The sequence below is a fragment of the Atta colombica genome, unplaced genomic scaffold (assembly GCF_001594045.1).
Source record: "Atta colombica isolate Treedump-2 unplaced genomic scaffold, Acol1.0 scaffold176, whole genome shotgun sequence".
Classification (NCBI taxonomy): Eukaryota; Metazoa; Arthropoda; class Insecta; order Hymenoptera; family Formicidae; genus Atta; species Atta colombica.
The window spans coordinates 707,035-723,253 of record NW_017259267.1 but is presented as its reverse complement, the minus strand read 5'-3'; the positions used below and the strand labels follow the sequence as shown (position 1 = coordinate 723,253).

At 34.3% G+C, this 16,219-nt stretch overlaps 1 protein-coding gene across 2 annotated transcripts in view; it reads left to right on the top strand.

The window, feature by feature from the left end:
• LOC108686366 (growth arrest-specific protein 2-like) overlaps positions 1-16,193 on the top strand; it is a 36,080-nt gene extending 19,887 nt beyond the window's left edge. Inside the window, exons 3-9 of one of the 2 annotated variants that reach the window (XM_018191636.1) lie at positions 7,119-7,243; positions 7,693-7,834; positions 8,842-9,091; positions 11,177-11,435; positions 12,213-12,338; positions 13,348-13,434; positions 15,764-16,193. In XM_018191636.1, the coding sequence (XP_018047125.1) occupies positions 7,119-7,243; positions 7,693-7,834; positions 8,842-9,091; positions 11,177-11,435; positions 12,213-12,338; positions 13,348-13,434; positions 15,764-15,835 (1,061 nt within the window). In that variant the 3' untranslated portion in view covers positions 15,836-16,193. Of the gene's footprint in view, positions 1-7,118; positions 7,244-7,692; positions 7,835-8,841; positions 9,092-11,176; positions 11,436-12,212; positions 12,339-13,347; positions 15,384-15,763 lie in introns of those variants that run through there. The other variant, XM_018191635.1, reaches the window with a different exon arrangement.
• The last annotated feature ends 26 nt before the right edge of the window (positions 16,194-16,219 follow it).

The window sequence follows — 16,219 nt, the reverse complement described above, 5'->3', positions numbered from 1 at the left end:
ATAATTTTATAAATATAAAATTTTAATTAATGATTAGAAGTTTTTTACGATTTCTCTAAAAAAGATATTGGTACTTTCGTTAAAAAACGAGATAAAATCTGTGCAAAACTGTTTTCTATTTATAAAATTATATTAATAAGAATTGTTAATAAAAATTATGTTCTAGAAATTTTATTTTATTCAAAGGATGGAATTTTTAAGACGTTATTCATATAAAAATATAAAAATGTTATTATTTAAAATTCCCGAATATTCATACAACAAATGTTTATTATTTAAAATTCCCGAATATTCATACATTGATAGAAAGAGATTAAGAGACCAGTCCGATATTAAAATGGAACTGAGCCAAAGTCACAAGGTTTTCGCGAAAATACAGGTCACAGTCTGTAGTAGATGCGCGCGATGAGTCTCGAGTGTTAAGCAATCGCGAGAGAACGAAGGGCGGATGTCAGTACCAATAAGAGCCGAAGGAAGTCCGTCCTTCCTTTCGCCGCGGCACGTCGGCCGTAAAACCGTCATGTTTATGCTCGGCTCGAGCGAAGGCCCGTATATATCTTTATTCGGGGATACAACATATCTTACTTTACTCGACACCCGATGATCGATAATCGCGCCGATTGGTGCCATGTACCCTTCATCGCAAAATGAATAACGTGCCGGATAATTCGCGATCAGCGCGACTGCGAGGATTAAGATCATAGGATTTAAAATACGAAAAAAACGCGAATCATCGCAACAACGTATACTTAAAAAAAAAGAATTTAATATCATGCTTATATATAATCCATGTTGATTGATATAATATAAATACCAATATAGTGTGGATTTAATACCATTATACATATTATATAATCCTCACTATGTTGGTATTGACATAATATAAACAGCATGGTGTAAATTTAACACCTTGGTTTGATGTTAAATCTACACCATGTTAATATTTGTATTATACCAACACGGTGAGAATTATATTTAATACCCACTATTAAATGCATACCCATTTTTTTAAAGTGCATCCAGCTAATGCTAAATATTCCTGAAATATTCGTGAACTGTTTCTAAAATTCCAAAATAATATTCCAAGAGTGTTTCCAGAATATCCCAAAATATTTTCAGAATGTAAAAACAACGTTAAAATAATCATTAAATATTCCATTCACGTTACACGTTCGAAAAATATTTCATATATTCCGTAAAATTATAATTTTCCTAGAAATTTCAAGTCCCAAGGTCTCTGAAATAATTTTTAAACGAAATTTTGTACTACTTGTACTGTCAAAAATATATTTATGTGTGTTTTCTACAGGGTCATACTCATGTTTGCGTTCTCCGTTCACTTATAATCGAAAGATTCTCATTCCTTTTATCAAATTGACACCAGAAGCATATAATAATTGACTGCAAGTAGTTATCATTCGCATCCTTTCCGTTATACATTAATTGTAATGTTATGATAATTATTTTTATGTTATCAGTATTTACTTTAGAGAGCGAAATATTTATTGTATTATGTTTTATACATTGTATTATTTTCCAACCGTTATTTATTATGTTATTTATTATGTTTTTATTATTGAAAATGATGATCCGATCGCGATCGAAATGTCTATTGCTAGCATTCTTTATTAAAATTTCAACTTAAAACATTTTCGTTTCCTGTTTATTTTTTTGTACTTTCTACTTATCCTGTTCTGTTTTTATATAATAATTTTTGGCTCATAGTCCTCTTTTTTCTTTGTTTTTCAAAAATATATTTCATTTATCTTGGAATCCAGTTGGAGACTCATTTCACAAGCGAAATGCTACGCTCTTTATATTCTTTTTCATATGATTTATATTTACGAGTTAATAAATCGTCATGACCTTTTGTCAGGTATGTGTATTATTCGCGAAGTGACATATGTATATATGTATACATGTATAAAAAATGTAAACAAAATTGAAAATTTGAGACGGAGAAAAAGGAAATTGAAGAGGATCAAGGAAATCAGGTTAGGAAATTTAAATACTCTGAAAAATTAAAATTTTTGGCTTTAAAGAAGTTAATATACGTACATCACACCTGGGAAGTTTATGAAATACTAATAACTTAACAATTAAATATGCAAATGATGTGAGCAATATTAATAATTTTAGTAATTTACATTGCTACATTAAATTGATCTTTCAATAAAATATTGAACAGTTTCCAAATTAGGAAAATACAACAAATTTTTAAATGTTATTGAAAATCAAGAAAAATCAAGAAAAAATCAAGAAAAATGAAATTTTATCTATAGATCAGGGAAAATATATGAAATTTAGAATGAAAAATTTGTGACATCTCTAAATGTTTCATTAATATTTAAACATTCTGTGAAAATTCTTTTGCTGTTCCGGAATATTCGGCACATTGGGAATACAAATCGATCTTTTTATGAATGATTAACGTTAGTTAGGTTAACATTCGGAGTATTTTGATGATTAAAATAACTTTATGCCTGAATGAATGTACGTTTATAAACTCCGGTCATTCTTAACTTTCGGTTCTCACGTTCCGACTCGAATTCTTAATGTTGCGAACGCTTAACTTACAATCTTTAGTTCTCGATTTACTCGATATCGTCGCTGAACGTGAGTGGCATGAGCAACGATAGAAAACGTAAATAGCGGATGACATAATGTAAGACAAAGAGATTGTCTCTTCTTCTTTGTCATACGATAACTTTCATTACTACTACAGTTACTATACAATACTTGACGTCGAAACTGTTTCATGGAACACGCCACGATCTGTCAGCATAAACTATCTGCGCACGCGGAACTTGCTATCTAGTAACGCAAAATAAACGGGACATTCTGCGCGATATATCGGCGCACCGAGGTATTGTCGAAGACGCTTGATCGTAGCATTCACATTTAGATATTCGAAAGGAAACTTGCTTGATAGTAAGGTATCTATGTTTCCTTAATTCTATACGGATTCATGTCGCGCGAGATTCTCACAGATACTTTGATTGACGATGGATCAGGAGACGCCCTCGGACGATGCTCTAAAATTGCGGAAAGACGAGGAACGACATAATGCAACGGACATGTATCTGGCTCGGTGACGGGGAACACAGTTGCCTTATGCAGTTCCGGGTGACCGAGTTTCCTGAACGACGAGAATTCCTCGCGCGTCTGTGCTCAAGTTCGAGTCTGATCTCCCAACCATTCGTAGTCTAATAAAAGTCATTTTCTGTCTAACCATCCAATTAATCTAAGAATGTTCAAGCATATTTGTTTTTAAAAAAAAATAATGATAATATCTAGCCTGTATATAATCAATTAATTAACCATAATTTTATGCTTTGCGTTTCAATTATTTTTACAATATATAATTGTAATTGATAAAAAATTCTATTGCTTACAGAGTTAATTCTTGAAGAATTTAAAAAATAAAGCTATCGAAACGAGTTTTTTTTTATCAATTCTTTTTAGTTCATTTATTTTTGAAAGACTATAGAACTGATTTGAGATATTGTGGGAATGGCAGACATAATTGGCGAATTTCAAGTTCAATCTTTCATCCCACATACTAATTTTAAATTCGTAATGCGGCTGCGTAAGCGGTTTCCAAGTTGAAGGTTACATATATAGCTGACAGCCACATTAATAAATGGAATGTCTATTGTTGTGAATGTTCATAAATAGGAACCAGACCGAATTTTTTGGAATAGGCCAAGACTCATCCAGGGTTGTGGAGTCGAAATCGATTTCTGTGACGTTTTTATAGTTTCGATACATGTGTTTGGTAACGCGGAGCTCGCCGGTGATAGATTCCGTGCCACACACATGGACCCCGCCCTTTAAAATCCTGTTTTTTTTCGTGTCCTCGGTACTAACCCTGTTGTTACCAGATCGAGTCACGAGCTCGCGCTCGCAAATTCTCATTACCATTCGTATCTGTGAGGTACTATCGCTACATCAGAACCCAACCTAGTTCCTATTTCCCATTGTGCCCGTTCTATATCTATATATATAGGTGTCTACAAGATCGTGTCGCGACCCTGCGAGTTTTCCTTAGATTCACTCATCGATCGACCGCTCCATTCTGGGAGAGAAACGAAGATGTGCAGAAGATGTTGAGACACTCGGGTTTAATTCAAGCATCTTTAATTCTAGAATGCTATTTATACATAAATTTTATGTACAAGTAAGTGAAATTATTGAGCATTAAACTACACGTGGAAAGAACTTTGCTGAAATATCTAAAAGTTTAACTGGATACAGATCTGAAAATAAATTTGTCATACTATCAGAATAATTATGTAGAATGCTCAAACTGATTACTGTACATGTCAAAAATTTTTGCAGTTCATTGCACATGTTTGAGTTTTCTATTGTATATAATTATTTTGATAACAAAATTATGTTCAGATATGTATCTACCTAAATTTTTGCAAACATTAGTAAACACTTTAAAATCGTTCCGTGTAGCTTCAGTCATTAAGAGATCCAATCTGTTATTAAAAATTGAGATAAGCGAAGACAAGCTTTTAAAAATTCTGTCCATTATCAATTTATACTCCCTGATGGTCAGAATTATAAGAGAGAGTGATAAATAATTTCAATTTTTTAACAGTTTTATATTATTATTGTGTTATTGTATATTTTATTTAAGTTTTTTGGGGACACGCAATTGGACTACATGCTCCATATCAATTCAAGGCTGATTTTAATATAGTATACTTATTCTTTCTTTCTTCTTAAGTTAATTAGATTATTTGTGTTTCTATAGATAAAAAAAGTTTAGATTATTTTATCATTAAAAATGAAAGATGTATGAAAAACTTGAATTACAGTAATTAAGAGTGATAGAGCCTACTTTCTTGTACGTAAAATTTACATATTGATAATAATACTATATATCATTCAATAGCGATAGCATTCTAGGGTTAAATGAAGCATGGATTTCTATATTTGAATATTTCAAATATTACAATTTCGTTATATTAATATCGAAAATATTACTACTGTAATCTAAAAGTCGCGTTCTTAATATCACATTCTTTTATAGATCTTCAGTTATCAAATTTGTCGTTTTTCCAATGTAGTTGTCGACACGCTCCACTTCGATAACTTCGATGAATAATAAAAATAAGTCACGTACACGAAGAGACGAAGTGAAAATCGCAAAGGAGTTTTCCAAAAAAAAAAATCTTGCCTATTCCTGCTTGCGTATCCGGTGAAATTCAATTGCTCCAGTATCTTCGATACGATAATATATAATCGGATAACGATCACAGTGCGCTACTATGTTCGTTTGTATCCTAAAACGGGAGATCTAACGGATCGGAACAGGAGGCGGTAATAGATAACGGCCGATGGTTAGTGCAGATGCGCTTACTCTATCATCTACCATATAGCTGTATTCGCGCATGAATTGCTAAGGGATAATGAATACAGAAAAGAGATGGCAATAAATAATATGCGGCTAGTAATAGATAACAGTTAATGGTAAGCAGACTCGGATTAACGTATGTAATTAATATATACGTTAAGTTGAACGAAGAGAATAGGAATGGAAGCGTCTTCTTGCAAGGAAGATTACATAATTTGTCAAGGCAAATAAGGATTCTTGTTTGGATCTCTGCAAAATGACGAATGCGAGAGAGATAAGTGATAAGGACAATAATTAATGGTAGCTAATAATGAGAAAGACTCAGATTAACGCGTACGATTAACTTCCACATTGAAGTTAATCAAAGCGAATGGAAATGTGAAAAGTCTCCTTCGCAGAAGAGATTTTTAACAATTTGTCTAATCTAAAGACAAACAAGGGACCAAAACGATTGATCAGCTTGTTTCCAGAGAAAGTTAGAATTAGACATTAAATATTTATTAGAAAATTTCGCGAGGTCTCCTCTCGATGGAATCGATATTGAAAAGTTTATTACCCGGAAAAGTGGAACGTATGTCCTTGATCTGTGCACTTTAGTATTTGCGGCAACAATCGAAACTAAAGCGATTTTATAGTCACGCATGAGTCGACCTATCGTGAGAGTATTGCGACCTGACTGTTTCTCGCACGATCCATTACGTCGTACAAATCGACGATCCCTGACGTGCGGCTTTCAAAGCGCCGCCTTTTTTCTTTCAGAAAATCACAAAACGAGAATTAAAATAAAAATCTCGCGGGACGATGAATCAGCTATTCCGACCTAAACCGATTTCATTGTCTTTCCAGTCGCCAATCTTGCGATCTTGCTATTAAAACGTCGTCCTTGAGCGTTGCGCGCTACTGATAAATGATTTACTGCACGATCACTGCCGTAGTAAATTTGCTTCTTCAAACAGGCTTCTTCGACCGACCAAACCGGCTCGCTGATCGTCATTCGATACATGGACGAATCACCGTTGTGTCTGGTACACTTACGGGCGATTACTACAATCACGTTGTCGATCGATCGTGTCGAATAGCTGCTTTCGCGAAGTTGAATACAAATTTTCAACTACCGATGTAATTCAGATTTTATAAACTTCACCAAACTTATTCAAATTTATTAAAATTGTTGTTTTTTAATTATATAATAAATAATATAATTATGTAATAATAATAATAATAATAATAACATGTAATAATAATAATAATATAATAAAACAATAATGAGTGAAAAATAAATACATAACAAATAAAACAGAAAGAATCTTATATTCGGTCAAAACAAATCTTGATGCATAATATTCTTATATGTAAATTTTTAAATACATTTTCAGTTCTATAGTCTGTACGCTAATTCGATTTGTCGGACTTAAAACACAAACATAAACTGAAGCCGAAAATAATACATTGATCATCAATTTAATAATGATGCTAATCTTAAAATATTACAACGAATTCATTGAGAAAAAAGTAAGAAAAGATAAGGTATGATATATAATAATTTTCAATTTGCATTAGGACTAAATAGGTATACTCGTAAAGAATAGCGGGCTATTCTTTTTGTTACGATCTATCACTTCATCGGGCCACTTGAATGTTGAATGAACATTGAGAGATACTTGCAGCTTATTCCGAGGGATATTCATGCGTGCGTACGAATTATCGCTGACGCGACAGCTAAGCTAATTTCGTAATCTTCGAATTTCAGATGTGGATCATATAACGGGTGACAATTTCTTTGATGTGCTTGATAACGGAGTGATTGTATGTCGATTGGCAAGAGTTATCCAGGAAAAGGCGAGATCTGCGATTGAAGCTGGACGGACGAAGGGAGTAAGTTATTAGAAATCATCTAATATCTCAATTTAGATTTTTGCATTAACATGATGTGTTCCCGGCAGACAATAATTTTTTTCTGAAATTCGTATTATATACATTTGATTATTAAAAACGCCATATATTATCACTGAAAAAAATTTGGTAATATTAATCATATTTGTACAGTAAATAATTATTATTACTATATTTTCTTACTTCATATAATTTATTTATATGAACTATACTATATTTTATTATAACTTTATAATTGAGGCGTTATTTTTCTTCAAATTTCTAATTACTGATACTAATTTTTTTACTGTGTATATTGACTAAACATTGGATTGAAATTATGCACCAAGCGAATTTTATAATTGAGAATATTTTTGTTTTGACGTAACAATGATGAAAGTTTGAAGAAAAGGAGATTTTACTCGCAGAAACATAGAGAAATGTTGTTGTAGCCAGCACCAGTGATACGTGGTCGCTGCTGGGAGAATGCAGCTCGTCGCAGCTTCTTTTCCCGCGACAACATGGAGAACTTCATACAATTTTGTCGGCGGCTGGGCGTCCACGAGAATCTTCTCTTCGAAAGTGACGATCTCGGTAAAGCTTGGCGCAATTAATTTTAATGTATGCGAATTAAGCAGAGGCGGGCTATGCATTTGCTCTATCGGACGACTTTCAACGAGATGGGATTTAAGTGCGCACTCGATTAAGTTGATGAGCGGCGATTAGCGAAACACTGTAATTGACTCGCACAATCTCGTGGCAGACACGCGTGTAGGAATACTAGGAACGTGTGCCGTATAAATTATGATCCAGCATAAAACGAAGTATGCAAATTGACTTGATTGTGACGGGAAGCGAGAGTGATTGCCGCATGAATCGCGCGCGATTCCGAAGAAAGTGGAGCGAATCTGCAGCTCTTCGAAGATCAGGGGACTTTCCCCGTTTAATCAAGTTTAATTAGTATTGGAAATAAACAATGCGGTTACATAAATTATGTAACGATGTAATCGACCGTGACAGAAAGCCGCCACGGAACCCTTGAGAAAAACGTTTTATTGTGCGTATCGTAAGCATTGACCTGAATAAAATCGAGTTCGCCATGATAACGTATAAATAATAAATGAATCTCAATCCATAAAATGACACAGTTTGTCATTTATACATATAATGAGCGTATATAATGTAATCAAAAGTTCGTATAATAGAATTGGATCATGAACGATTTTGTCAAAATCTTACGCGAAAGACATATGCATTATCTCACTCTAACTTATATTACACTTTGTAACCTTAATAAAGGTTATACAGTGAGATAATATAAATTAGAATGAGATAGTATATAGAAAGACAATATATATATATATTGTTGCATTAGTTGGAATTTTAATTGAAAATGAACAAATCAGAATTTTCTGATTGAATCTATTATAATTCTAGTTGATAATCAGAATTCTGATTGAACTGATCATAATCTGATTTGTTCATTTTCAATCAGAAATTTTTTTCAATGTACTTATATCTTTCTCTCTCGTAGGATTTTGACAAAATCGTCCATGACTAGTCTCTGTTCTAGGATTTTAGTGTGATCCTTCTCTTTATAGTTTTGCATGGCCAACCACGGAATGTTGTGTTGTGTTTGCTGGAAGTCGCGAGACTGGCGGCCAGATATTCTCTAGAACCGCCTGGACTTGTGCAACTCGAGAGGGAAATTGCAGCTGAACAAGAAAGAGATCTTCACTGTTTGTCTGACAGCGGTATATCACATAGCAGTCTCGTCTCTTGGCAGTTCCAGTCACCATCACCGACCGCAACACCCAGGACACCATCGCCGGAAAAGATCAAACATAGCAGGTAAATAAGTCGTCATTTTCAAGACTCGATTCACACTTCACTTTTATCGATAAATGCATACAAATGTCACTTCTTTACTTAAAAAATATATAATTTATATATAACTTAAAAAATGTGATTTTCTGAATATAACGTGAAAAGTTATTAAATCATGAATGATTTAACAAGTATTACTCTATTAATCATCATATTCAAAAATCAATTAACTCAACTTTATAAAAAATTATCAAAATCATTATAATTCAAAAAAGACAATTTAAAAGAAAAGTCATCAAAATCATTATTTAAAAAGAATGATTTTTAAAAATTGTAAAATAAAAATTACAAAATTACATTTGATCATATTAAAAATATATTTTTTGTTGATATTATTTGATTAGTTAATAATTTTTTGTCAAGTTGAAATATGGTTTTTCCCTTCTTCTGGGAAACTTAATTTTTTTAGTTGTAATTTTTGAAGTAAGCGAACGATATAATTTTACGTTGCATACACTATCTCTATAGAATCTCAGAAATGAATTTATTGATAAAAGTGAGATATGAATAGGGAGTATTTTAAATGAGATAAACGAGAATGTGCATAAGCGTAGCTAGAATTTTGTTTAAGGAACCAAATTAGGATTGAGATTTTTAAACTGGAAGAAAAAGAAGAATAGTATAGATTGTTGGACTTATTTTGTTTTACATTAATATTTTTAATTATTAGCTGGTAAATCACAAAATCACACATATTTAATTGACTAACCTATTTTATTTTTTTTAAATTGTAAATTGATTTTCTTTGAACTGGAAAAATTATATTTATAACACTAACCGTCTTAGATTCTCAGAAAATCTTCTGAGAAATCTTTAAATTTTACCTTCCATTCTTTCTTCTCTTCTAAAATTATTTTTTTATGAATTAAGCATAATTCGGTTTTAATTATTTCTATTCTTTAAGATTTAGGAAAACTATTCGGTCTCCTCTGCCCCCCTTGATTACGTTCATGAGAATGTGTCTCACGAACTATCGTGTTGCCTAATCTTGTAACCTATCTTGCACACAATATTCCTCAATGTGTTACTTGCACCGTAACGGTCGATAAGCGACGATGTTGTGAGAAGAAACCGAAACTTAACCGTTACGGAATGTATAAGTTATTCGTTTGTATAATTTCTGTTTCACTTACTCGCATCGCATTCAAAACAGCGCCCAGAACTCTGATATATTCCAGCTCGTCTACGACGAAAGATTTCCTCATCGGGTTACAGTCATTGACTGAATGGGCAATTCTGCGTGATGTTATTGAGAAGGAAACCTCGCGCAACTAGGAGTGGTTGAATTTTATAACATATGTAAAGTTTCTGGTGTGTGTGTGTCCATTGTGTTATTCTGTAGATAGTTGGTTGGTACCATTCGCTTTATTGAATTGTTTAGATAATTGTTTTTATTCGGACAGTTCGATAAATCACAAAGATATATGTATAAAGCCCAATTTACAATGTGCTCTTGTTTTCTGTTTCTTGTCTTTTTCTCTCTTTATGATTGTTTCAAGGTTTCAAGGTTTGAATGAAATCTTGTACAATGAATCTCTGAAAATTTTTGTTATTTCTCAGAATTTTTATTCAAAATTCCAAATAAGATTAGAGACTTTTTAAATCGAACTTTGAAATAAATTAGAATGCAAACAACGTGAATAAACTATATATTGAAAATTATAGAAAAAAACAGGAATTTCACGAGACTATATTTAGTCTCACTTTCTATAATTGAAACCGCGAAATCTATAAGTGTAGCATAAGAAAGGCAGAGTTTTCTAAGTCTATCACACTTTGAGTTTTATCGATAATCGTGTTTTTTATCGTATACTTATTTTTTATTTTTTTCGAAATTAGTTAACTTTTATCTCGAATGACAAAAAATAAAGAAACAGAATAAGAAACAAAAAGGTAAAAGATACAAAGTAAAAAGCAAAAAACAGATAGCAAATAGCACATTGTAGATTAAACTTAAGAAAGTTCATTTCTCTCGCTAACCCGTTCGACATGTAATAATATTTTGCGAAAGCGTTGGAGAATTCAACATAAATCTCAATATAATTCTAGCTCGGCATCTGAAGTCACAACGGGCACACGATGGTTGGATCCGGTAACCGGTGCTGCACATGAATCTGAAATGCGAAGGTCCGTTAGCGACAACGGGCCAACTGGAAGTGACGGGGTGCCTAGCGACACTACCGAGGATGATTGGTCGCGCGGTAGCGTCGAAGACCCTGACGAAGTGCCGTCGCCGTCGAGTTCGCCATCACCGTCGTCGGCCGAACCTCCGGAACACACTGGGCCGATAACGGAACTCGATCGCAAGGTATTAGAATGCCCTATTTTCACTTACAATGCAATCCCAGTAATAGATTCTTCGGTAAGTTTCGAATGCATTCTGCACTGATATAATACAAAAGTTCATATTCAATGACATCGAATGTCGAGAATATCTCTATGAATTTCATTTAACAGTTTCTAGCAAAATTTAAATTACCGAAGAAGCACTTTTTTGTTGGGAACGAAACTCCGATTTTGAAAGATTAAAATAATAATGTGCAGTGTAGAGGAAGCTGCCCGTGTCGCACGAAGAAATGTATATGCGGAAGATTGAATAATTTATATTCTTTCTATTAATGTTAATGTAGCTTCACCGATGTATTCTACGCACGCGTTGTTTTAGTCGTACCTTCGCATATCGTTGAGAAAACCTTAGTCCTACGTGTTATTACAGACGTTGCGCTTGCATTATAATCATTATATCGTACGAGAGAGAAGAAAGGTGTACGGACGATGGGAATCGGCGTTTTCTCGTATATGTTTTCCACGCATGCATCTGCACGCGCGTATCGGATTCCTGCGTGCCTAGCGGCGGAAGTTACGCGCTGCAGCGTATCTTCGGCCCTTTGCTCCTCGCTGCGACGACACGTCGAAGCGATTTATCTCGTGTGACAGTCGATCATTCTTCGTTCGTTCGACAATAACGAAGGTGGGCGGCCCGATACACAACGATAAAAACGTCCGTTTAAATATATACCCGATATCCTTTCGTTTTGAACGCACCTCTCTCAATATCTCCAGCATCGCGTGCCTCTGTCTACAGGTGCGAAGAGCTACCGAGGCCGTTCAGAGACTCTGCCAGTGTCCGTCAAATAAGTGCTCCAAGCTGAAGGTGCGCAAAGTCGGCGAAGGCCGCTACCATATCGCGGGACGTAACGTTTTTATTAGAGTAAGTACAATACATACAATACATCTATATATATAGTGTATAAAATTCATATTTCTTTTGCGAAGTTAAAACTAAAATCGATATTATATCGTTGCGTTAATAGAAAAGTGATATATTTCACAAATTAGTAACTTTCCAATAGAGTGTTGAGTAGAGTTTTATTTTTTTAAATTCTGAATTGGAACATTTTAATTAAGATGGTGAATATGTATATCTTCACTTTCTTTCATATTATACTTTCAATTGTATATATTCATTCAATTATACATGGAGAAAAGTTTTGATATGATTATGATTACAAAGAAAGACTATAAATTATAGATTATTATAGTAATGGCAATCATTTTTACATAATAATAACTGTTAATTATAATCATTTTCGGTGCCAACTATATTTGTTGATAACACTGTATTATTATTATTAACAATGTAGCAATAATAACCAGAATAATAATTAGAGTAACATATTAGTGTAATTACTTAATATAAAAAAACCGAATTTTAGCTCTCAGTGTATTCTTTAAAACTATGTCATGAATTTTCAAAATTGAATATTACAATGAACACTCTAATGTTTATTAGAACTTTTCTATCAACATATGTTAAATATTATTAATTATTACTTATATAAAAATTCTACATGGGAAGAATTGTTTTGCTAAAATCGTTAAAATAATCATATAGAACGCTCAAGCTTGTATTAGAATGACAAAACTTTTTGCAGCATTGTTCAGTTTGAGTATCCTACATTATTTTGATAGTTTAACAAAATTATTTTCAGTCAAATTTTTAATTTAGTTAAATTTAAATACTTTACCAAAATCATTCTTTCTGTGTGAAGACGAGTTGTTTTCATACAATATTTTGAGTTGTCCTCAAAGCCATGTTTCATATAATTCAAAAACTCCTTTCCCCGAAACTTGAGATCTCTTCTTTTTTCTCTATTATTCCTATCATGTCGCGACGACCATGTCAGCCACTAATGATCACGCCGCTGACGTGTTCGCAGCTTCTTAAGGGGAGACACATGATGGTGAGAGTAGGCGGTGGATGGGACACTCTGGAGCATTTTCTGGCGAGGCACGATCCCTGTCAGGTGAGGGTCCTCAACCGCGAGAGTACGCCGCCACCCGCTCGCGGTACCAAGCACGACAGCTTCTTGCACATTCGCGCCAAATATCGCAGCCCGCCGTCGGAGGCGAGTCTCTCACGTCGGTCACTAGCCTGAGAAGCACGTAGTGTCTAATCATGCGCCCACGATCACGCGACGTGGGTCCCTCGGGCCCCACGTGGCGTAAAGTTGCACGCTTGGCGCACGTGCGAATTAAAATATATTCCGGTACACCGGCGGTACCGCTATCACATCTCACCGGGCACGTCGATAGGACGTCCCGTCTGTTACGCATCAAGCGACGCGGTGAAACGACGTGTGGTGGTTCAAGTTGCCGTAAGGATGGCAATACGCATCCATCGCACGATTTTTCACGCACGATACATTCCTTCTTTTCCAACTACGTTCGATGAGTTGGCGATTTGAGGGAAGAGAGAGGCACCGCAGGAGTCACTTTTAAGCGCAGGAGCCTTGCGATCACTTATGCACATTCCCGATATTCATAACGCTATTTACGAATTCTCTCTACGGCGAGAAATCACCGGTACACGCACCGCCTATACGCCGGTTCGCAAAGATACCTCTTAACCACTCTCGTACCTATTCGTACATCCCGAATTGCGCGTACAACTTATTACGTGTAACCACGTAATATGTTGATCACGGTATAGAGAAGCACAGGGATCGCTATTTTTACTAAATCCGTATGTCAGGTGAGGTTGAGGAGCATGCAAGTGTCAAAGAGCATCCTCGCAGACGCACTACGTTGCGATTTTTAAGACTATAATCTACAGTGTGATCTTTGCTTCCTGTTTCTTAAGAGTTTTTTTTTACCTTTTTCCCTTTTTCTTTTCTGTCGCCCGAGATAAAAGTTGATAAACTTTGGAAGAGATAAGAAACTTGATTGTGACAAGAAACATTTTTTGTCGATAAAAATGGCGAAGAAGGAAGAAAGCAAAAGGTAAAAACAAGAAACAGGAAGCAAATAGCACATCGTAGATTAACGAGAACGAATAGTCAGAGTTTTGCATCTAAAGCTGTAATCACACTGTGGTCTGTTGCGATTCCTGATTGATGGTTCTATTTTAACCAATCACGATACAATTAATTCGTACGCGCTAAAACAGAACTGTTAAAATACCATACGGTAACTATAACCATACGATAATCTGATAGTGTGATTACGACTTAAGAATCGGCGAACTCTGCGATTCAGAAGACTTTGACTATTTGAATTTTTATGCATTATCGTATCAGGAATCAATCAACTATGTGCTTTCATCTCGAATCTTCAAGGCACTAACTTTTGTACCGTCTACCTGGAAGTTCTTTGACCAGCAAGTGCGCTGCACTTGGTAATGGTAGCATTAAGACCGCAATGACCAAACTTTATTTTCGAAATCGTGTAATCACGATAATCATTATACTACTAATAATGCAAATAATAATACAAACTTTTGAATAAATATCCACTTAAGCTCAAACGTACTGCGCTTCATGAGCTACGTGCAATAAAAAGAATAAAAGTGCAATTAAAATCTCAGGTAGAGAATCGTCCGTGTCATGCCTTAGAAAAGATCAATTAATCTTTTTTTTTCTTTTAAGGAAGTTTCTTTTGCAATGCTAACATACACCGTTTTCCTTTGACGTAACAATCACAGCGGCTTTAACAAAAATTTCATAGTCGAACTAGATGATACCATTATATTTTATTATTGATGTTGTAACGTACTTTTTAATATTCAACTCAACTACGTTTTGGTCATTGCTATTATATCCTATAAACCAATATATTCTTACGGTGCACTGCCATTTTACGGCGAGCACGCGATCAGGCACTTATATATTATAATAATCAACAGGGTCGGCTTAATTTTCTGTGTATAATTTTCTCATCCGAATTGCAGAAATCGCTTATAACGTATAATTTACCGAGCAGGCTCGATAATTGAATTTTTCTTTGCGTATAAGTTCTATTATCAATATTTACGTAATCATATATTATTGAAGAATGATACGTTTATATCTAACAAGAGTGCTTTTTAAAATATACGTTAACAATTTTTTATAATTTTATTTCAGTTGTGATGTCTTATGATTTTTTCAGCCGATCCTTAAATTCATAGATATACACATTAACATTCGATTAATATCTAATACTTGTATCGCCTAATATGTAAAATGCTTCATAATTACCACGATGTACACATATGTTTTGTACTTTTATATAAATATCTACGGTAAGTTAAGGGAAATAATAATATGGTCGGCATATTGCCGAGATAATTAAACCATACAATTATTCCGCTTACAGAAGTGCAAGAGCACAGTGTGCAAAGGAATACCAAAGCAAAGAAACACGCGACGAGTAATGTCGGCTCGTTGAAGCTAATTAAACCGTCATCCGTGATCCGTTTATCGTGCATGTCAGTTGCGTCGGAAGACTGTGGTTGTGTCTTCACGAAAATAATCCGTTCACGGCGTTCCATCATCCTTTGCGAAATAGAATCAGTGTTAAATTGCGATTTGCACTGTAATGCGATAAGCTTAAGTTTAGCGAGCTATTACTGGATACAGGGCCTTATGTTACTGCAGATACGATTACTTTGCGAAGAGTTATTTTTTAATTTAAAACCGCCCTGCTTAAAATAATTTTCGCCATATTATGTAATTGTATTGTAAATAATACGTCGCTCTGACATATCAACAGATAAGTGATTTAAGTTAATCGTACCTGCTTTATACCACGGATTTTGCGTATAAACTATAT